This window comes from Gadus chalcogrammus, chromosome 1, assembly GCF_026213295.1.
Source record: "Gadus chalcogrammus isolate NIFS_2021 chromosome 1, NIFS_Gcha_1.0, whole genome shotgun sequence".
Lineage (NCBI taxonomy): Eukaryota > Metazoa > Chordata > Actinopteri > Gadiformes > Gadidae > Gadus > Gadus chalcogrammus.
This window is the reverse complement of record NC_079412.1, coordinates 22,203,801-22,227,910: the sequence shown is the minus strand read 5'-3', so window position 1 is coordinate 22,227,910 and position 24,110 is coordinate 22,203,801. Positions and strand designations below refer to the sequence as shown.

At 47.8% G+C, this 24,110-nt stretch overlaps 2 protein-coding genes across 3 annotated transcripts in view; both read right to left on the bottom strand.

Moving 5' to 3' along the window:
* Positions 1-245: 245 nt before the first annotated feature.
* Positions 246-19,828, bottom strand: LOC130384420 (semaphorin-3F-like). The gene is given in 19 exon segments (XM_056592636.1): positions 246-659; positions 1,245-1,369; positions 1,637-1,704; positions 1,979-2,136; positions 2,234-2,275; positions 2,597-2,685; positions 3,402-3,624; positions 4,114-4,258; positions 4,334-4,403; positions 4,936-5,050; positions 5,359-5,504; positions 6,318-6,437; positions 6,799-6,892; positions 7,317-7,436; positions 7,789-7,851; positions 8,306-8,466; positions 11,365-11,394; positions 11,397-11,502; positions 18,892-19,828. Coding segments are annotated over 18 exon segments (2,268 nt in total). The 5' UTR covers positions 11,482-11,502; positions 18,892-19,828.
* Positions 19,829-20,571: 743 nt separating this feature from the next.
* Positions 20,572-24,110, bottom strand: part of foxp3b (forkhead box P3b) — a 9,262-nt gene continuing 5,723 nt past the window's right edge. The window contains exons 9-12 of one of the 2 annotated variants that reach the window (XM_056596148.1): positions 23,537-23,613; positions 23,174-23,275; positions 22,806-22,927; positions 20,572-22,291 (exon numbers count right to left, since the gene is read on the bottom strand). In XM_056596148.1, the coding sequence (XP_056452123.1) occupies positions 22,234-22,291; positions 22,806-22,927; positions 23,174-23,275; positions 23,537-23,613 (359 nt within the window). In that variant the 3' untranslated portion in view covers positions 20,572-22,233. Of the gene's footprint in view, positions 22,928-23,173; positions 23,276-23,536; positions 23,614-24,110 lie in introns of both variants that reach the window. The other variant, XM_056596141.1, reaches the window with a different exon arrangement.

Genomic DNA, 24,110 nt, shown 5'->3' with positions numbered 1-24,110 from the left:
GTGGGAAGGAGGAGGAGGAGGAGGAGGAGGAGGGGGGCGTAGTTACAGCCTGCGTAGGAAGGAGGAAGAGGAGGAGGAGGAGGGGGGCGTGGTTACAGCCTGCGTGGGAAGGAGGAGGAGGAGGAGGAGGGTGGCGTGGTTACAGCCTGCGTGGGAAGGAGGAGGAGGAGGAGGAGGAGGAGGAGGGGGGCGTGGTTACAGCCTGCGTGGGAAGGAGGAGGAGGAGGAGGAGGAGGGGGGCGTGGTTACAGCCTGCGTGGGAAGGAGGAGGAGGCAGCAGCGGCAGGCTTGCAGCCGGAGCCCCCGGCCTCGGCGTGCCGGCGGTGGGTACGCTTGGTGCTCCGCCCGGGGCACAGCTCCTCCAGGTAGGCCCGGCAGTACTGGCCGATGAGACGCACCTCCGCCTGGGAGGCGGCGGCGGCGGCGGCGGCGGCGGCCGGGGGCGCGGCCTCGTGCGGCTGGCGCTGCAGCGGGGGCACGTCGGTGGCGGTGAGCGCCTCCACGATCTCGCGGTCCAGGATGCGCAGGGCGATGCGGGCCACCGTGTGGCGGTAGTTGTTCTCCGTGGCCTGGCAGTGGTAGACCCCGGCGTCCGCCTGCACCAGCTCCTTCAGCAGCACGCCGTGGCCCGTCTTCAGCACCTCGTGCTCCCGGTTCAGCTGGGGGAGGGGGGGGGGGGGGATACACAGGACACATTCTCATTGTGGATCCAAGGTGGTTAATTGTCACATGCACAACAATTACAGAAAAAGTCGCCGGCAACGAAATTCTTGAGTCTCAGGCTCCTTCAACAGTGCAATATAAAGAGAAAAAGTACAATCTGGATGCATGTCATTAAAAGGGGACATATTATACCACCAGGTGTGAGTGTGATAAGCCATTACAAGCCGTTTTGAAAATCTGCCGTTGTCCGCCGAGTTGGCTGCTGGATAGATGAGCAACGTTTGCTACAGTCCACTGGGTAGGCTGGTAGACTGATCTATCCAGCACACATCTAGGTGGACCCGCCCACTTATGATGTCAAAAGAAGCCTGTTTTGCAAAGCGGCTTGTGACGGCTAATCCCGAGCACACCTGGTGGTATAATGTGGGACCTTTGATGACATGCATCTAGAATGTACTGACGGTAAAAGGGTAAAAGCCTCTTTGGGTAAAAAGCCTGTGATGTCCCCGGTGGTAGTGAACGGGAGGGGATGCTTTCAGTGCAGTGTGTCTGCGGACCGCCGTGCCACCGGCTCCACTCACCAGCTTCCTGCGGCCGTCCTTCTGCAGCAGCCACTTGACGCTGGCCTGCGGAGAGCGGGGCTGGCACTCCAGGAACACGTTGCTGCCCTCCACGCCGAACTGCACCGCTTCACGCAGACGCTTCTCTACCGGACGCACGCGCACGCGCACACACACGCGCACACACACACACGTACACACACACACACACACACACACAGACACACACACGACACACGTCTCAACAAGGGCTGTTTGAATCATCGCTTTGCATTACTGTCTCACTCCTGTCGTTTTCCCGTCTATCGTTTCTGTCGGATAAACTGAATGAGTCGAGTTTGTGTTTTGCTTGGATTCAGACTTCCTGTGCGGCAGAGTGTTTCTAGAGTGTGTCGTCCCGTCGGTCACGGTACCTTTGGTGTTGAAGCCTCGACACTGGCTCAGGGGGTCTCCGTGCTTCACGTCCTGTCTCCTACTGCGCCTGAGGAACGCGACAAACAACACGCTTTAGAAGACGTTGACCATTTGTAGAATGTAAAAAATATAATTCAATTTTTTTTGAGAATTTTTTTAATTGTACAATTCTAACATTCTTGAAAAAATCAAATTTTCCCCAAAAAAAAAAAAAAAGTTTTCTGTTTTTAAAATATTTTTTTAATAAACAATAATTGTATCAAACAATAAACTCAAGGCGTGGAGGTGATGGGGAGCTCAAGGTGAGCCCCTTTGGACCGCGTCAGTGTTTGACCCCTGACCTCTTGGCCGAGGGGGTGAAGGAGGCGCAGGTCTCCCCGTCCCAGGCGCAGTAGGGGTCCCGGGCCAGGCAGCAGTCGGAGCAGGCGCGGCCGTACACCCCGCAGCGGTGCAGCGACACCTGGGTCAGGCCGCGGTCCGACGTCACGTACAGCTGTTGCTGCACAGCGGAGGCAGAGGGGGACGTGCTGAGCTCTGGTGTGTGTAATCCCTGGAGAGGTGCATGCTGAACGGCTGAATCGAAATGTGTCCCTTACCCGTTTGGATGAAAGCCTCATCGTTTTGATCGTCGTCGGAGTCTGTAGAGAAAACAACGGGGACCGGAGTGAGGGTTAATAGGCAGGACTTCAAGATAGATAGATAAGAACTTTATTTCATCCCATACATGAGAAATTAACTTATTACAGCAGCCCATGGATATATATATAAAAAGATGCAATCATAAAAAAGTTAAAGTAAAAGTTATAGTATGTCCAGCATACAAAAAATAAAGAAACAGTACCATGCCATACATGTACACGACTAAGTGTTACACAACAGTTGAGGTTAAAAGTTAGCCTCAAAGTAACGATTGTGATGTCCGGTTAAGAGTGATGGTGAAAAATAACTGACGGCGTTACCCTGAACACCTCCACCTCCTCCAGGATGAGCTGCTCCGTGCTGCTGGCGTCTTTGGGGAGAACGATGACCTTCTGCACCGTCCCCCGATCTGGAGAAAGACTCTTTTAGCCGTGTACTTCTCCACAACAAGTTAGATGTTCAACATAATAAACAGAATACGGAGCCTTAAACTGTCTCTCGGATCTAAACAGTGCTTTAAAACCCAAACCCATGATTGCAGGAGATGCGATACTGTCATTATGCTAACTGAGTATAAGCAAAGCACATCCGTAGCAAAGTGAAATACGAGAAACAAAATCGTTTCCTGTTAGTATATATGACTATACCTTGTATAGTCATTCCAATGTTATGGTATTCTCAGCATCCGTTGTAAGTCACTTTGGATTCAAGTATCCACTAAATTGAAAGAACATGTGATATTCAAACAACTATTTGGACCTTGCCAAATACACAGAAAGGCCTTAAAATGCGTCTGCATGTTTTGTGTGAAGCCTTGGTGCATGCCATACTACAATGTAACACACTATCTTTTAAGGCCCAATCCCATTTCTACCCCTTACCCCTTCCCCTTACCCCTCCCCCTTGTTTTGAAGGGGTAAGGGGTAAGGGGTAAGGGGTAAGGGGTAAGGGGAAGGGGTAAGGTGAAGGGGTAAGGGGTAGAAATGGGATTGGGCCTAAGTATCAATCTCTGCAACATGTGCAATGTGTTGCAGTTTGGGGCGGGGCCACCCCAAGCGGTCTCTCCATGGGGGGCGGAGCCGACCCAACCTGCCTCTCCCCGGGGGCGGAGCCACCCCGACTCACCTGTTCCCAGGAAGAGCACCTCGTACTTCCCGTCGGTGGCGTCCACGATGTCCACGGCGATGGAGGTGAAGCGGTGGTCCCCCGCCGTGCTGAGCACCAGGGGCCGCTTGTGCAGGGGGTACACCGGCTGGTACATGAGGGGGTGCGCCCGCACGAAGTTCACCGCCTCGTCAGAGAACTCCTTGGTGGAGCGCAGCCCCGGGGTGAACGTCCCCCCGGGGCACTGCAACAGAGACACACGTCAACAACAACAACAACAACAACAGCAACAGCCACGTTGACGCAACAACAACGTCCTCATCAACAACATCATCGACAGCATCATAATCAACACCGACAAAAACAATGTCAGTATCAACCACAATATAGAAACCATGACGTCAACAACAACCTGATGATGACAACGACAAAGTCATCAACCACAACGTTATAACCACATCATTTAAACATCCACACAGAGATGACAATAAGAACAAAACAACAGTGCCATTGTCGGACACCAAGAAAACTGAACTCAAACCTAAATAAATGAGGTGAATCAGACGGGGCAACACGCTGAACGTTTGCTTGTTTATGTCGTAGTTTGTTTGTGAATTTGTACCGCGATAGTAAGCACTTCTAATCTTGGATCTTCAAAAGAGATCCGAGTGAAATGCCTGGCTTAGCGTCAACACAGCAACAGGGGAACACCGAGACGACTGCAGGGTCTCACCGTGCCGGGACGGGGGTAGGGGATCTTGCCCGTGTAGGGGGTCCACTGGTAGTTGTGTCCGTGTTTGTGAGAGAAGGGGCCGTTGAAGACGTTCCTGATGTCGGACATGGCGTACACGCACACCGCTGAGCCTTTAAACACCGACCTGAACCAAAAGGACACCGCAAGTAAGAAAAACACATCTCCTTCTATAAACGGGCGTTCCTGTTGCCCTGCTTACCCAGCGGTGGCGAACACACCGTACACAACCGGATTGCGGGCGTCTTGCGTGGGCAGGATGAACACGTCCCCTGGAGAGGTTAGGAGATTCTGTGTTATAAGGAGCTTCCACTCAGCTTCTTAACGCTGAGTTTACACTTTATCATTTCTATTTTTTAATACTATATGTTCGTCTGGTATTGTGCATACTTTAGCATTTAGTTTAGCATTAACCTTTTTGTTTTGTACTTTACATTTTTATTGTATTGTATTTTTATCCTGTGTTTTTCCACTGCTGCTGGGCTGTTGCAACAAATAAAATACTCCTACGGGTGATTAATGAAGTTGTATCTAATCTAATCCAAAGCAGCCATTAAAAGGAGAACCAAGCTCCCTGTCCCGTCCTTTAAATAGGTTTTATTCATGCTGGGTTTAAATGCCCCTCAACCCAGTTTAATCAAGCAGAGGATGAGTGCGACCCACCAACTCCATCGACAATGACCGGGGAACCACATCAGCCAATCGGAGGTAATGCATGCAATAGCATGTGTTAACCTATAGAGGGAGCCCTCTGATGCAAACCAATCTGAAAGCGGTTTGGGATTCCTTTGGTGGTGGACCTACTCAGCTCGTCGAAGTGCGTCTCCACCCCGTCGCCCCCGGTTACAGAGCACACCAGCCGCGCCTTCAGGAAGGTGGTCCACTTGTTGACCAGCGACCTCTGACCTCCGTCGTCGTTCTGCAGGTCAAAACCAGAGGTCAAGGTTGATCCATGGTGGTTATGTCTCAGACTATCGTGGTGCTCAGGTTTTTGGGGGTCAGGCGGTTAGGGATAGGTGGATGGTGTTCAGGAGTTAGATAGGGTTAAGTGCTAAGTGTTTAAGCGGTTTGTTTTGAGATGACGGGTTAGATAGTTAGTGTTAGATGGTTAGGAGCTAAAGGATTAAGTTAGGAGGTTAGGTTTTGGAGGTTAGGTCGGAGGTTCTTCACCAGAGAGAAGTGGCCCACCATGACGGGGTTAGGGTTAGGGGGTAAGGGGGTCCTCACCAGACAGACCCGGCCCACCCGGGACACCATGACGGGGTTGTTCCCCCCGGTAGAGTCCAAGCTCTTCTCCCTGAAGAAGAAGTAGAGCTTGTCGTCGTTGGCCTGCGTGCTGTCCGGGATCTTCTGGATCTTCACAAACACCGGCTCTAGGGGTCAGAGGTCAGTCCATAGGAGGGGGAGGAGGGTTGTGAGTGAGTGAGTGAGTGTTCATGTAAGAGATTAATCGATACTAATGTGAACAAGTTGGATGCTTTTTTGATTTTATGGCATTTATGTTGCCCTTATGGACATAACATTAAAGAGAGAGACCGGGAGGCAGCTTGTAGAAGAGATGGAGCTACACAGCTAGCGTAGGAAGCGGGAATCGAACCCGGGTCGCTACAAGGCCAGAGGCAATCCCACACCATCCCTCATATCATATCATTACATGTACATGGGTCTGGTCTGGTCTGGTCTGGTCTGGTCTGGTCTGGTCTGGTCTGGTCTGGTCTGGTCTGGTCTGGTCTGGTCTGGTCTGGTGCGGTCTGGTCTGGTCTGGTCTGGTCTGGTCTGGTCTGGTGCGGGTCTGGTCTGGTGTGGGTCTGGTCTGGTCTGGTCTGGTGCGGGTCTGGTCTGGTCTGGTCTGGTCTGGTCTGGTCTGGTCTGGTGCGGGTCTGGTCTGGTCTGGTCTGGTCTGGTGTGGGTCTGGTCTGGTCTGGTGGGGGTCTGGTCTGGTGGGGGTCTGGTCTGGTGGGGGTCTGGTCTGGTGGGGGTCTGGTCTGGTGGGGGTCTGGTCTGGGTCTGGTGTGGGTCTGGTGGGGGTCTGGTCTGGTCTGGTCTGGTCTGGGTCTGTTATGGGTCTGGTGGGGGTCTGGTCTGGTCTGGTGGGGGTCTGGTCTGGTCTGGTGTCGGTCTGGTCTGGTCTGGTGTCGGTCTGGTGTGGGTCTGGGTCTGGTCTGGGTCTGGCCGTGGGGAGCTACCGTTGAGCCAGCGGGAGTCGTACTGCTCCGTGCGGACCGCGGGACGGTCCCCCAGCGTCCTGAAGATAGCCGTGTCCGTCCCCATGAAGTCCACGTGGACCCCCGCATACAGGTTACCGTCTAGAGAGAGAGAGAGAGAGAGAGAGAGAGAGAGAGAGAGAGAGAGAGAGAGAGAGAGAGAGAGAGAGAGAGAAGAGAGAGAGAGAGAGAGAGGGAGAGACACAGACGCAGAGACGGGGACAGAGGGTGAGAGAGACAGAGAGACACAGAGAGAGAGAGAGAAACATAAGAGAGACAGAGAGAGAGAGAGAGAGAGAGAGAGAGAGAGAGAGAGAGACAGAGAGGGAGAGAGAGAGACAGAGACAAACCATGGGATAGGGCTTGTTGCTAGGGTAACAATACAGCGTTTGATGTTAAAGACCCGAAGACAAAAACCAAGGAAAGGCCACACATCAGAGTGACCGAAAAGAGTGAGACTGACTGATGAGCGTGGCGGCGTTGGCCCGCCGGGGGTCGTACGAACACTTCCCCTTCCCAGAATCCACCTGGCCAGGAACCAGCCTGAACACGTAGTCCTGGAGACGGAGAGAACACGGCCGTTGTAGAAGTAGTAGTTACAAGGTTAGGGTTATTATTATTTTATAAATCATAGTTATACAGGAAGAGAGAAGCCAGAGGGGGGGGGGGGGGGGGGGGGGGGGGGGGTGGACGTAACCATGGAGACTGCAGCATAACATGTGTATGAAAAATGAAATAACCTGGTTGAGGGCATGAGTGGGGAAAAGCCATGGTTGTGTGTGCGTGTAGGCGCGTGCGTGTAGGCGCGTGTGCGTGTGCGTGCGTGCGTGCGTGCAGGCCTTTGAGTGTGTGTGTGTGTGCGTGTAGGTGTTTGAGCGAGAGTGTGTGTTTGTAGACGTCTAAGTTTGTGTGTGTGTGCGTTTCAGTTTGTGTTTGTGTTTGTGCGTGCGTGCGTGCGTGCGTGCGTGCGTGCGTGCGTGCCTCTGCCCTCCAGCCCCGGTTGATGAAGGTGCAGACTGGTTTGTAGGCGCCCGTCCCGCAGGTGTACAGGTGGGTCCGGTTCCAGGGCTCCATCAGACGCACGAAGTTGGCACATTCTCCCTGGTCCAGAAACACAGTTTACGTTCAGAATGATGCTATTATATTTATAATCAAACATCCAAAAGAGCCAGGATAACGGTGCAAGTATTAAGGAAGAGGATAAAAAATGAAAATAGAGAATAGCAAAAGAAAGACAAAACAAAGAGTACATCAAAACAAAGAAGACAAATACAAAAAATTAAATATACATACAAATATATAAATACAAATTATATGCAAAAATATGAAACAGCATAACTGGTCAACTGATATGAAAGTTCCACAGTAAAAATGCACATAATCACCTCTGATGTGGCATATCAAAGCGCACAGTGAATGACATGAATATTAATGGGGTGAAGGATGGACCGACCTGCCCCCCCTTCCCAGTCATCCTGCACTCCGCTTTCCTCTCTGCAGACGCCGGCCAGTGGATCTGGGGCACGGAGAGACACACAACATGGTTCATCTTCATGATCAACCAGAAGGCAGGCTCCAAGAGTCGTGACGGACTCATCGGGGTAATATCCTTTGGCTTCTTCTTGGCAAACTTTTGTGCAACATTTTCTACAATAAACTAAGCTCTCGCCAGAAATACCTTGCGGGTAATGTGTTTGTTTGTGTTTATCCCCCCCCATCGCACGGAAGTGACGATTCTGTCAACCAAACAACGGACGGCGTGTGTAGCTCCACCTTTTCGGCACCCTTTCATACCGCTTTGTACCCCGACGGAGGAGTACCGAAAATAGGAGTGACTTCTTTGGGACCCTGCCCAACTTTTGGCGGTGGAAACACCAATATAAGCGAACCGCGTTGCACCGAACCGATCCGCAGCGCTCGTTGTAAACGAGGCATGAGTGAGGGCGGTTCTCAAAGGAGCGGAGGCTTACGATGAGGGGCTCCTTGTTGACGTTGTGCATGTCCAGCGCCACCAGGTACTCCCGGCAGCCCAGGTAGAGCCGGCCCTGGTCCTGGTCCATGTGCAGGATCCGGTAGTCGCTGGTGTTGAAGGAGAAGGCGAAGGGCCGGGCCGTCCGCGTCTCCAGCAGCTCTGTCCACACGGCCACACAAACCATCATCATCATCATCATCACCATCATCATCATCATCATCACCATCACCATCACCATCACCATCATCACCATCACAGACCATCATCACCATCACAGACCATCATCACCATCATCACCATCACAGACCATCATCACCATCATCACCATCACCATCATCACCATCACAAACCATCATCACCATCACAAACCATCATCACCATCATCACCATCACAAACCATCATCATCATCACAGACCATCATCATCATCATCACCATCACAAACCATCATCACCATCACAAACCATCATCATCATCACAGACCATCATCATCATCACCATCACAAACCATCATCACCATCACAAACCATCATCACCCACACAAACCATCATCACCATCACAAACCATCATCACCATCACAAACCATCATCACCATCACAAACCATCATCACCATCACAAACCATCATCACCATCATCACCATCACAAACCATCATCACCATCACAAACCATCATCATCACAAACCATCATCACCATCACAAACCATCATCATCATCACAAACCATCATCACCATCACAAACCATCACCAACACCATCACAAACCATCATCACCATCACAAACCATCATCACCATCACAAACCATCATCACCATCACAAACCATCATCACCATCACAAACCATCATCACCATCATCACCATCACAATAATCACCACCACCGCAAACAACATAAACCATCATCACCAACATCATCACCAACCCCATCAACACAAACACAGACACCACCAACAACACCAACACAAACAGCATTACATCATCAACAACACAGCCACCACCAACAAAACCCAATGACCAACACCAACCCCATCAACCCCAACACAGGCACCAGCAACACAACACCAACACAACCATTACCAAGACCACAACCACACTACCATAACCATCCCAATACCACCACCACCACCATCACAGGTATGGAGAGGAATAGGGAGTTTACAAAGGGAATAAAAAATGGACTGTTGGTTGAACTCTACACTAACCGTAGCAAATGAACGTCCTGGAAAGAGGTCAAACATTTGACAATAACCATAAATACTGCTCATAATTTGCAGACACATATTAGAAATGCATGGGAAATGTTGGATGTTTGAGTTTTTTTTTATAAAATAGAACCTTCTATTTGATAGTAATGAAATATCCCCCTCACTGTATTGATAGTCACATTGCATAGCCATGAACTACTTAACATTCATTCTACATGAGGCATGTGACTGTCTTCTCAGGACAGCCTTCAGCCATGTCCTCCGCACGGACCCAGGGAGGCGTGGCCTAACGGCTGCATGTGCATCACGGATCAAAAGACAGAATCCACGGAGCAATCCCAAACATGGCGGCACCGCGGGGCGCGTGGGGTAACCTTTTGTTGGCGGTGAATGTGCACGCGTCTGTCGGCGTGACCGTCTGTCTAGAAAAGGCTCCCATTCTCAGGAGCCGATCCAAACTGGGGATCCATCCTGAAGATCAACCGTCTGCTGGCCAGGGTTAGACGAGGGTGTGGACACACACACACACACACACACAAACACACAGAGACTGTGTGTGTGCGTGTGTGTGTGCGTCACAGACACGGGCATGCGCACACACACACGTCAAGCCAATACAAATTAAGCCAATCCAGGCTATTTTTGACGTTAAAGTGAAAGGGACTTCCCAGTACAAGGAAGTCCATCAAAGGTTGGCTCTCAGCTTCGCCACGGGGGCTCGAACAGGCGAACCCTGGATTGAAAGGCGAACACTCAAAGTGCCAACCCCTAATGACTGCAGTCATTCAGGTTGGCAGCTCCAGCGTTTGAAGGCAATTAAATGGAGCGAGGGGGGGGGGGGGGGGGGGGGGGGAGCAGCAGCTCAGGATTTTCGGGAGCTGGTCGTCTGGCAACAAGAAGGATGCTGGTTCGATTCCCAGCTCCACCTAGCTTAGTGTCAAGGTGTCCCTGAGCAAGACCCCTCACTCTAATTGCTCCCCAAGAGCTGTCTGGCTGTTTCCTTGGTTGACTGTGTGTGTGTGTGTTTATGGGTGGATGCGAGGCACTAAATGTAAAAGTGCTTTTAGGGTCTGCAGGATTAAAGTGTGATATAGAGGCAGTCGTCAATGTCTGACAACATCGGTCAGACAGAGGTGGTGGAGCCAGATGATTCTGCGGTCTTCGGTTGGACTTCATAACCGGCTCATCTCCAAACCGACATGGTTCCGGAGCGACATCACCTGCTAAAAGCCTACCGTGCCGTGGTCGGGGGCAGCTGTCCCCACTAAACACACTGTCAGTGTACACAGTGCATGGAAAACAAGCCACTCACATTGGGCATTGAGTTTCATACAGCCGCGAACATGCCGACAGCATATACATTAACTGCTGTTCATGTACATTAACAGTGCCTGAGATCCTCGGAGAGAGAGAGACAATTTGAAGATGGTGGTTGAAAGAAATATGATAAAAGACACTGTTTTTTCAGAATGGCATTGATTGATGCCAGATGTCAGAAGTCCAACCAATCAGAAAGCAAACGCAAGCTGCAGTTTGAGTACTTTGGGTGCTTGATTTACCTTGATGATTTGATTTTAAATATACTTTATTTATTCTAGATTTTATGGTGCAACGTATTGTATGTTTAAAATTGCTATATTCTTTAAATAGTTGACCCTTGACTTGCATAAGAATTTAATCTCCAGCACAACGTTGTATTATTATGCTGTGCATTTGATGATAAAACCCTTTGACCTTGTGAAATACAAATGTTTCAAAATTGCTATAATGTATACTGGGTCCTCCAGTATGTTTGAATGAATATCATAATAATACACTGTTTTCCATCATAGAAGGAGAAAATAATCCATCTTACCCTTGTAGGACAGATACACCCTGGGGCTGCCTGGAAGTCACCATGGCAACAGTACACACAGCATCCCAAAAAGTACAGGAGAGAGGGGAGTAGCGGGGGGACGTGGCCGGTTGCCATGGCGAGGAGAGCAGCGTTTCCCTTTGGGGATTAAAGGAGAAAGGTTAAATCAATGTAGATCTAGAGATACAGAGACACCCGTGTCAATGGTTGAACACTGAATCTAAAAAAAAAAAAAAAAGGGTCATATTATACAAAAAAACCTCCCTTGCCTTTTCTTTCTACCCTAGGCAGAGTTAGAACTGACACTCCTGATGTCGCAGAGTACATCCAGTGACATCATTATTAACAAACAATTTAATCGGATTGAGTTGGCATTTCCCTTTCCACACCCGGTTCCGTTTTCTTATTCCCGAATCAAGGAATAAAAGATTTCCTGAACTTGTCAAATGCATGTCAAATCTGATCCATTTCTCTGATTAGCATCACCAAATTTGGTGCGGAACGGTTTAATCAATAATATCACAGCTGGGGGCTGTTTTACCACAGAAGCAAGCGTGGCGTGAAGGCGCCTCAACTGAAACACCCCATCAATCAAATCCTAAAATTACACCCCACCTTCTATTTTGCCCCGCCCGAATCTTTTCACTTGAAAGACTCCTGAGTTTCCGAGCCTTGACGGAGTCCAACTCAGTCACCCTTTCAACAGGAAGGCCGTAGCCCAGCGAGTGTTGGCATCTACGTAAGGCTTAGTCAGTGTTGCCCTCTTAACCAGCGCTTGAGGAAGATCACACCAAACGTTTACCTCCTTCTGGTAGGATGAACCACTCACGCAGTGCTTGAAGGTTGGTAGGGGAACAGCGAGAGGGCTGAGTGTGTGTTAAGTGTGTACTAAACCCTCACAGCGGTAATTACAAGCCGCAGGTGACTGCAGTGTGATATTGTTGGCCCCGGGGGGGAATGTTTGCCCGGAATATAGTAAATCCTTCGGCAGGGCTGAGCTGAAGGGATGGGCAGCTAAATGACAGCTTACACCGTCCCGGCTCGGAATTACAACACCAAGGCAGGCAGGCAGACAACACACACACACACACACACACACCACACACACACACACCACACAGCACACACACACACACACACACACACACACACACACACACACACACACACACACACCACACACAGACACACACACCAGGGGAGAGATACATGCGGAGAGAGACCGGACAGAGGGAGAGAAACCTGCGGAGAGAGACCGACAGAGGGAGAGATACCTGCGGAGAGAGACCGACAGAGGGAGAGAAACCTGCGGAGAGAGACCGACAGAGGGAGAGATACCTGCGGAGAGAGACCGACAGAGGGAGAGATACCTGCGGAGAGAGACCGACAGAGGGAGAGACAGTCAAAATGGAGAGAGAGACAGAAGGAGAGAGAGACACAAAGACAGACAGACACACCGAGACAGAGAAACAGAGAAAGAGAAACAGAGAAACAGTTCCAGACCCTTCATCAAACCAGGTAGACTAATAGCCGGTGGTTAACACAAGTACTGTGTGCAAACTAAACAGAATAATCAAAGTGCTGGTCGTTACCTAACGACGGATGTTTTCCCTTTGGGTGTTGCCTGTCCGTCCTCCCTCCAACATCAACAACTTTGTGTTGTGACATTTCAGTTAGGTGGGGATGTTACAGGTTTTACGAAATAAAGCATCCGCTCCTCAAACACTACACAGTCCAACGCACGTTTTTTATTGATATCATCATCATCATCATAATCGTTCCGTCTTAGTTACAACTACAATGTGTTTTACCCCACAACTCCACGACAAGATCAAAGCAGAGAGAAAGTGCAAAGTGTTCCAATAAACATGACATAAAGTCTGAACAGTGACTGCAGAGTAAACATTGACAGAATTGCAGAGTGAAGGTGGATCGCCAAGTCTTCCTCCGCACGATTTCAGCTTTGCAAAAATAATAATGAATACAACATAACTGTGGTCAACCAACTCATTGTCACAGAGACAGGTCATCAAGCGTTATTTAGGATCTCTCCCTCTCTCTCCCCATGTTGAGTAACTCAAATAACTTCCTTGAGTGCGGCAACTGAGTCGTCTTTCCGAGCGTTGCTTCCACAGTGAATGTACGATACTATGTTGTGCTATAAATTCCAGCTGACGCCATCGTCAGTAGTAAGAGCCAGGAGAAGACGAGACCGGGATACGGTTTCATAGTCTGGCCATGTCAAATAGCTTTTCTTGTTATATATTTAAAAACATACGTCATTGCATTATGACATTATTATGAATCATTATTATAGGCAAGAAAAACCCTGGATTGACCGATATAAAACTATAAAATCCTGAAAGGTTAAAACAACTTTCACATTCAAAATGCAACTGTAAACGATTTAGACAACGAAAGATTTACAATATAAATATACCATCCAAAATCTAAAAGGTGAAAGAACAAACCACTACCAAAACCTGGACAATAAGGAACCAGGACTATGATAAAGCTGGACTACCATAAAGTTGGACAATAATGAAGAACCTGGAAAACAATGAACCTGGACTACAATGAACCTGGACTATAATAAAAGCCGGACTATAATGAACCCGGACTATAATAAAACCTGGATTATCATGAAGCCGGCTATAATAAAGCTGGACTATAATAAAACCTCCTGGACTATAATAAAACCTGGACTATAATGAAGCCGGCCTATCATAAAGCTTGGCTGGGTTCAGGGGGGGTCTGCAGGGCTCTCTATGTCCCGTGGTGTCTGAGCGACCCGAGGGCCTTCAGCGACGGGCTCTCCCCACACAACAGGACAAAAGCAGGGCGCAAACGTCACCCCGTATTCATGCGCGTGGTGGTCCAAAGCCCCCCACCCCACGCCCTGCCAAGGCTTGTGCCTGCTTGTAAATCCTGCCCCCAGAGATCCCAGTACCCCCCACACACACACACGCACACACACACACACCACAAAGCAGAGGCCCTGTCATCGTGGCCAAGGCTGCACCACATGAGCAGGGGTCCATTAAAGCAAGCTTCACCCCTGCTGCCCGGCCGCACAAATCTCCCTGGCCGGCCCCCTGCTTATGCCCCTACTACCCCCCCCCCCCCCCCCCCCCAACCGTATTGTGACACCTGTTTCCCTGTGCTTTGCACTCGTCATTTGCACAATAAAGGCGTCATTCCTCTCCCCGCTGCTACAGTTATTCTCCATGCTATTCATACGCTGCAGCTGTTTTTGATGGCACCCCCCCCCTCCCCCCCCAATCCACCCCCACCCCCCCCCCCAAAACCCCGTCCCGCACCCTTCCATCGGGTGTGGCGACAATAACCCCTTTTTCCTTCATGTTGCGTGTTGTTTTACTGTTTGATGCCCCTCAGCCTTAGCAAAATGAAAACCCTACAACCAGAGGGGAGAGAGGGGAGAGTAAGAGAGAGTAGGAGAGAGAGGCAGGGGGGAGAAGGGGGGAGAAGGGGGGAGAGTAGGAGGGAGAGAGAGGTACGGCTGCTGACGTGAAATATGACAAACCGCTGAAGAACTACAGAGCTAAAAATAAACCAACAAGGCCTTGGGGGATAACAAAGGGATGAGTGCATTCCAGATATGGGGCACCCCTGTCATGTTCCACCCCCCCCCCCCCCCCCCCTCCCTACGCACTCCAACCCCCCCCCCCACCACTAATAACCACCTGATGAACAGAGGCTCTGCCATTGGTGGCGATCCAGGAGCCATCCAGAATTGGGAGGGAGTTCATATCCTGCGGTCGGGAACAGCTGAGGGAGTATCTCTCCTCACATGGTGCCGTTGACGCCAGCGGACAATAACGCCCGCCGTCAAAGCCGCCGCCGCCTTGGGGGGGGGGGGGGATTAGGGGGTGACATTCTGGCGTGCGGAAGCCGAGCCGCGTCTGCTTTTGAAGAGCGTGACGCGCACGCATGCTTTATGACCTCGGCGCAAACGCCGCGGCCGTATTAATAGTACGTAATAAGCCCGTAAGATGGACACACACACACACACACACTAACACACACACACACACACAGGCGGACACACACACACACACAGGCGGACAAACACACACACACACACACACGCGGCCAATGTATGAGATATGATCTTCTAAGATACGTGGAAATAGTTAAAGTTATCTCCCTCTGAGAAATAACGGTTCTTGTTTTGTATGAAAAGTGTGTGCGTGGCCCATGGTTTCAGACAGCTTCAGGCCAGGGTCCAAGTGATCATGCAACAGCTCCGTTGAGTACAATGCATTTAAGATCTCGTTATCAGACATTGTCTTCAAAGCTGCCCCGCTCTAATGTCGGGGATGTCTTTTAACCAGGGCTGGCAGGGGCAGGAGGAGGCCGCCTCCATCATCCGTTTGTACTCTCTGCCGTCTGACAGCAGAGTGGAGTGGAAACAAGGTTCATGTGTACACTGTACACGCCTTCTGTTGGTCACACAGTGCGTAAGCTTGTGTAACGCAAACATGGTAGTTTACTACAGGGTTTATTACTCTGAAGAATGCTTATAGCCAAGAGCAAAATACCGCTCAGGGTAGTAACCAGCAGCGAGTATAAATGACCAGACCCAAGTGACAGCGATGGGTGGGAAGAGAGTTATAAGATGGGAAGATGTGGATGTGAAAATAGTGAGGAATATACTTTAAAACATGAAAGCAAAGTCCCAAGTAGGGTAATGCACTGACATGTTTATCCAACCCATCTTGAAATGCTGCTACTTTAAACTTTCCTGCCCTCAATGGGAATTGTACCCTCAAACTTCATGTCATGTTAATACTGTACTCTACCAGCGGAGTTAAATAGACTACTTAACAATATTTAACTTTCGCTTTTTTAATGTCTGGAAGAGATTACAGCCATTCTGCTGAAGCAGGACATTCACAAAAGGGATCACACTCACATTCACACGGTGATCAATAACTAGAGGAATTATGTTGAGGGAAAATATTTGCTGGTCAAAATTACACATTCAGTGTGAGTCAGTGAGTGAGTGAGTGAGTGAGTGAGTGAGTGAGTGAGTGAGTGAGTGAGTGATGGAATGCTCTGTGGTTCTCATAGTACACGCACACATTCAGTCAAGAAAATGGGCTCTCATGCATATCATTCAGAGGGTAAAAACATACATTTCAAGAATATTTGGCACATAATGTCAATTTTAAACCAAAATCCAAACCAAAATTTGAAATTCAGTTTTGAATCAGGCTGTCGATCTAAAAATGCCAACATTTGTGTATTAACTGCTTGAAGTCAATAACTAAGTAACATTATTCATTTTTATTTATTTAAAACAAGGCATTCATTGATGCCATTTTTGAGGTGGGCTGTATTGTCAAGACATAACACACACACACACACACACACACACACACACACACACACACACACACACACACACACACACACACACACACACACACACACACACACACACACACACACACACACACACACACAAAGCCGTTAGCTGACCCCTGATGCCACACTTACACAGGTAGCCATGGCAACAGGTCTTAGGGGGGCCGATGTGTTGTCAGCCCCCCCCCCCCCCACACACACACACACACACACACACACTCTCCTCAGCAAAACACGCTCAAGGACGATTCCCCAGGACGGTGTGAGGCTACTATGTAGTTTAATACATAGAGGAGGTCTTTAACAAGAATCACTTCATTGTTGTCAAGGCTTCTAAGAAATGGGCTTTGTTAAATGACTCGAATGAACGAAAAAAAACTAAACATCTATACATCAGAATATCAGAAGCGCTGCGCGGTCTTAGAGGCAAAAGGTCCACGACTCCTCGTGAATCTAATCCCACGTGTGGAAAAGTGTTTTGCGCGGAGGCCAAACGAAGAATGTTAATCTCCCGCCGCCGACAGAGATGTGCTTCATCTCCGCACCGGGAGAACGGCTGCCACGCCATGTTATGCTAACCCAAAAGTGTGTAAAGCACATCAAGGAGCTGGCGACACATACAGTAAGCCAGCTGGCAGCGCTCCAAACCAACTCCACCCAAAGTAATTCCCCCATAGCCGTCAGGAGCGCTGCCTAAATCCCAGGATTCACCGCGGACCCATTAGGTCTCATGACTCGTAGGGGGGGGGGGGAATGGCGCAGTAATTAGGACTCGATGGTTCCCACACAAAGGCTCCCGGGAGCCTTCAAGATAGGCCCGATCCCCCCTTAAACCTCCCCTTGAGGTGGGTTGAGCCCTGCTCGAGTTGGATCACGCATCGAGCTCCACACTTCTCGGACATCCTTTATTGGGGTAATATCAAACTGACCAAATCTCTGACGGTCTCGGACTATTCTGAGACCTTGCCTGAGGTTCTGACCCCCAGATAGGGTGGGCGCTGTTCGTTTGACCCGCAGGGGGGCTAACCATGCCGATGATGTGTCTATCAACATCTCAGGTTCAATACCAATCTGTGGTCCTATGGCACACGTCAACTTCTTGCTGTTTAAACACACTTTCTCCTCAGTCTTCACTGTCCTGTCCATGAAGAAACACAGCTGCAGAAAATGTTTGACACATTAAGGTTCCCCACGTCAATTGAAGAAGGAATTGAGTTTATAGATGTTTTTCCAGTCGTAAAACTACCACAACTTTATTTGTTTATGATTGAATTGTGTGTGCCAATTTAGGAACAGAACATTTGTAATCTGGCATTTTGTAGACACACTAAGCCTGATCATGAGTAAGACTCAAGTACACTTTCTCTAAGCAGCTAACTTAATCACTTGATCTTAGCCCACAAGTCTGACTTTTCCTATTTTAATTTTGGGAGAATGCCACAAATCCCTCTTAAGGGCATGATTTTTCTGGTTTGTGGGAATCTGTCACACTACAGGCAGTGTGTAACAAAACGTGAGAAGTGAGAAGGGATGAACCAAGGTGAACTGCGGATCGCTGTTTTCCTATAAATAATAGGCCTATAAATAATGGGCTTTCATCACTGCCGCTTCTTGTTCATACCTTATTCTTTGAGTTGACAGATCAGTGGGCCGTAGGGCATTCATTACATTTTTGTTCTGTTTTCTTACATTTTTTAAACATTATGCAAACAAAACCAAAATATCCCTCTGGCATTTTCTCATGGCCAAGTTGATAAGAAAACGATGTTCCTTTAATAGCCTGAATAATAAACACTTCAGGCTTCACTCATTACAGGATAAACATTACAATAAAAAAGCTATTCAGAGCAACAAAAAAAAAAGACATTTGAATTTATCGCTTATCTTATAATAACAGGCAAACATTTGTAATAGCCCTACATAGTATCCTACAATGTAAACAACCACAACAATCTTAAGTCAGAGGCCAAACCCGTTTCATTGTTCCATCACTAGGTTTGATATGTGCGTAGGAATAATGTAGGTCTACTTGAGGTAAAGTCGACAGGCCTAAATAAACCATGCAACGACTGTGAATCGTGCTCTAAACAATGATGATGGATGGTTCAGGGCTTGAGGTATAAATCAGAAACTCACTTCAGAGCGGTGAGCGGGTCTCTGCTCGGGGTCTGCAAGGATGCGGTGCCTCGTACCTCCGCGTTAAACCCGCTCTTCGACGGTTCCCACCGTGAACGCACTCAACTTTTCCTCCGGTCCGCTCTCCTTATCCACTTATCAACCCGGTGGTCCTAATCACGTCACCGTCTCGTATTTCCGAAGTAAAAAAAAATAAAAAATAAATGTTGGTTGCCAATTCTGAGTAATAAACCTTTTTTATATGTATATATAAATATATAGCGTCAAACAGACTCCTTCAACCCAACGTGTGACACGTCCAGAAGTTCCGCAGCATGTCCGCAGGTGTTTCCACACGAACACTTCTCCGCACTTCTTCGTCTTTCTCCATGACACCCCTGACTGAAACAAAGCGAGCTCCCCCCCCTCTACAAATCGGGAAGAATCAAGTGGACCGTAACCATTTAACCCTGTCCGTGCCAGGATGAGACGTAATCCTGGAGGGTTTCTCACACCATGCCTGGGATGGGCAGGGCTTCGGGACCCTGACAGTTCACAGCTACACTAGAAGCCATTTAACTCCGTGGAGGGGGGGCTTTTTTGTTATGGCTGTCTAGAAGAAGTTTCCACATTATTGTGCAGTCCAACACAGCCTGTCACGCCGAAGAAAGGACACCTCGGGCCGGGGAATGCCAAGAATCTCCGGGCGAATGAATGCCCTTGTCTATAGACGTTGATGGATGGACACTGGACTGGTACACAAGAGTACAGGAGACCGCCCCCCCCCTCCAAAAAAAAAGCTTTTGTTGGAATCGCAGCATGATACGATTAATGAGGGAAAACACAGGAGAATGACTTTAGGGATACGCAATCCAATACTTCCATCATCCAAACGCAACAGCGAGCGACACTGTAACGCCAGATCGGTTTCCGGCAGGACACTTGAGGCTAATTGATGCAGGTGTGTGCGGCACATCGATCCTATGGACGTGTCAATCAACCACCTTCCAATCAGGATTGCGTTTCAATAACCGTTATAATTTTGCAGTCTGTCACTATATAGTTTAGGTTCCCTGCAAAACGGCTTTATAGACTGACAAATTAGACCTTTATCCATCCAAAGATAGCCAAAGATTAGCCATTTTATTTACTCCACTGAAAGCATTTGGGCATCCAGTAGTATTGTACATGTTCAGTATTGTATTATTTTCTAACAGAATGGCTGGTTGCACTCGTGAGCTCTGTTTAACACAGGGTTGTATCGTTTGACACAAGTAGGACTATTTTGAGACATAGCTTTAGGGAAAAAGGGATTGTTCTTAGTAGGTGCCCTTGTATTTAACACAAGTAGGCCTAGTTCCACACAAGTAGGCCTAGTTCAACACCAGTGCGGCTAACCCAACCTTTGATATGTGCATTCGATATGTCAGTGTGGCGAAAGCAGCCCATTATGGGATTAGGGACATCTGTTTGAGTATGTAGTGCTGGCTCAACGGAAAATAATGGGACTGTATGGTTCCTTCCACATTTTCTTTTTCCAGCTCTCCTTGCTCATGGAGGACTGCTGCCACGAGTGCAACACCATCATCTGGTAGGTCGGTCTCAACGTGTAATGTTACACCCTCAGACTACTTAATTAAGAGTGGGTGTTGAACTGTGAAAAAGAGATGTCAAAAAAAAGAAAGTTTACTATCTACGTGTCCCAGATATTATCTTGGATATCCAGTGTGTGTTTTGAACCTGATATTAATTGTTTCTATCTGACAGAACGATGACTTTCTTGGCGTTGAGTCGTGACACCATGGAACATATATTTCGGTGGCTGAAACCTGCAAACCCTATTTATGAATTTGAAATCCCCTGAAAAACTCCGAACTGGTTTTCTCTTTTTTTGTTATCAACATCCAGGTCATGCGTTCTCGAAAACATGCACCACCATGGAGAACCACCCAAAGACTGACTCACACTGACATTTATACCAACCTGTACTTTCGTCCTACCAGAGGTGTCTTTGATGCCGTCTGGATACACAGACACGATAGCATGACTTCCACCAACGCCTCCAGCTCTTTGTATAGGAAGGAAGGGACACCTGTTTTGTACATCTGGAGGTGGACGTGTAACGAGATCCTGTCCAAAACCCCCAAAAAGGGTTCATTTTATTAGCAGCTACTGTACAAACCCTTCAATCATGCAAAAGGGAGATATGTCAGACTATAACCTGCAACTATGAAGAAAGAAAGAAGGAAGAAATATTAGGTTGTGAAACAGACCCGTAGCTCAAGGAGAAACTAAAGAGGAAGAATGTTTTTAAACTTATTGCTTATGATACGGTTTTATATGTGCTCAAAGGACATCACTTCCTTTATGTTCAATATTTCCTGTCACTGGATCGACTAGACAAATGATCGTATATGAGTAATCAGACCATAGGTATCTAAGTTACTCTTTTTTTAAATATAGAAATGCTTAGCTCGGTCATTTTGAAACTGGCGTGGCTCACAGTTTCCATGATGAAGTTAGGACACCGGGGACACATCACAGAGCTCGCCCCAACTTCTAGCGGATTCTCTGCGTAGGCTCACAGTGGGGAACTGAATTACTGTTAAATTACAAATCTTATAAGGTCATATCTGGCTCCCTTTTGTTCACTAAAACATCCCTTTTTCATGGAAAGATTGAGATTCTATAATAGCATAATTCACACAAGTCATTGTTGTATTCACTTCCTGGGGTGTTTGGATAGGCTTTATTACTTTTCTGACAAACAAGTCTGAATATAGCTCACTATATACAGTTTAATGGTTATTTTCCCCTTTTATACAATTAGTAGAAATGGTTACGATTAGGTCATTGATTTGCAATGGTTACATGTAGGTAGTATTCAATGGTAATCTGAAATTGTCTGGTTACAGATTGATATTCAAGTTATGGTCAGGGTAAAGATGTAGGGTTAAAGTTTGGATAGGCAATTTATTCAAGCTTCTTTTTATTATTGTTGACATTCTCTAAAACCCGATGGCAATGAATTAAAAAATGTATCTAACAAGAAATTGACAAAATTTGGCTAGGCAGATCTATGCTAAGGCTAGCGAGCTAGTCATTTGTTTGAAGTATTTTTGGGTAGTAGCGTTGGAGGGAGACCTGAAGGTAGGATGGGATTTTTCCGGATGGATACTTTCCAAAGGTAGCTTACTCTGGCTGGTTCCTCCAGATATTCGACCCTAGCTTCTTTAAACCCATCATAGTTATAGTCGTTAATAGAAACGCAAATTTGCCACCGCACTGTCCGAATATAATTCGCCGTAAAATCGCCCTCTTCTGGTGGAAAATAACCGTTGCAGACCAGTGGACACAACGTCCTCACGATTCTCCAGGTCGGAAATGTGAGTAAGGTGACATCAAACTCCCGGGTTGGTCCCTGGAGGAAAGACAGGGTTTCTTATTCACTCTGTCTCAGATTTAAAATCACTTGCAGTAGATGTAAAACACCTGGAGTACTTCACCTGGTGTACTAAAGGAACTAAACACACCTGTAGTATTTAAACACACCTGTAGGATAAATGAACTAAACACACCTGTAGTATTCAAATTCACCTGGTGGACTAAAGGAACAAAACACACCTGTAGTATTTAAACACACCTGGATTACATAATGAATTTAACACAGCTGTAGTATTCATACACACCTGAAAGATTTAACTAAACACACCTGTGGTACTTTTACACGTAGTTGATTTAATCAACTAATCACTCCTGTAGTATTTAAACACACCTTAAATAATCAAATACTCAAACACACCTGTATTACTCCTAAACCCACCAGTAATATCTCAGAACCAAACCCAAAACACCAGCAGTAAATGAAGACACCTGTAGTGCTTCTAAACACACCTGTAGTACCTCTAATCTCCACTGTAGTGATTGTGAGGTACCTGTGGTACTTGGGTCCTTTCCTCCGCTGGTACTCCCTCTCGTCCACAGTCCACACCGCGCCCTTCCCCCCCTCCATGCGCACGAAGCACGTGTGCAGGCTCAGGTTATGGCGCACGGCGTTCTACAGGACGCAGAGGCAGAGAGAGTCAGAGTGACCACGCCCACAGGTGTAGGGACAACGTGGGAGTGAAACACCCTGGCCTGATCGAAAATACATGGTTTGGAGCCTGTTTTCAGCTATTGGATTATTACATCTTGGTGCTCTCCCCTAACATACATATATAGTGACTGTTTGAGCGCTGCGTTGGGGGGGGGGGGGGGGGGGGGGGGGGTGGGGGGTAAGAGGTCACCCGGAGTCATCTCGAACCTTCCAGGTGGCCGTGTTGTGTCTGAAGTAGAAGAACATGGTGGAGAACCAGGTGTAGATCTCATTCAGGCTGCGCTGCTTCAGCGGGGACTCCAGGATGGACTGCACATGGACAACATTTGGATCAATAATAAGTGGAAGTAGATTGGTAAGGTAACTCATATATTGCAAATTTGAACAATCTCATAATTTTTTTTAATGTAAGTCATAGGAAAATCAAAAGGATATAAAATACGTACAATTAAAGTAAACAAAAACCTTTTGGATTTTGATTTTTTTTAATTTTGATGAGGTCAAAGTTAAACATAAAACATGACCAAAATAAAAAAGAGTAAACCATATAATAGACCAATCAGTTCTCACCCATCTGATGAGGTAAGCGTAGGTGTAGGGGGGCCTGATGTTGTTATACTTGTAACACTCAATGCTGGGGACATAATCTGGGGACCACAACAGCCGGAGGTAAGAAGAGGGGTCATTAGGTAGCAGGGACAATGTGTAGCACTGCCTCCAAAACAAGATGAAAATACTAAGAGTTATTATATATATTGCTAAAAATAGCTCAATCGTGTTTCACCGAAAACATTTGATGACCATCCGAGTCTGTTCAAGTTCAAGTCCAAGTTGCCATTATTTTAATATTGCTAATAATATTCCTGCTTATAAATATGATATTAAACTAATATCCAATGACCAGTATGGCTGCATCTCCAACATACAGGTAATGTATGCAGCAAACTGTAATGCTTGGGTACAGCAGATACATGGCCAAAGGGAGGTATGTGTGTGTGCGTGTGTGTGTGTGTGTGTGTGTGTGTGTGTGTGTGTGTGTGTGTGTGTGTGTGTGTGTGTGTGTGTGTGTGTGTGTGTGTGTGTGTGTGTGTGTGTGTGTGTGTGTGAGTCGGAGGGCGTGTGTGTGCATGTGTGTGTGTGTGTG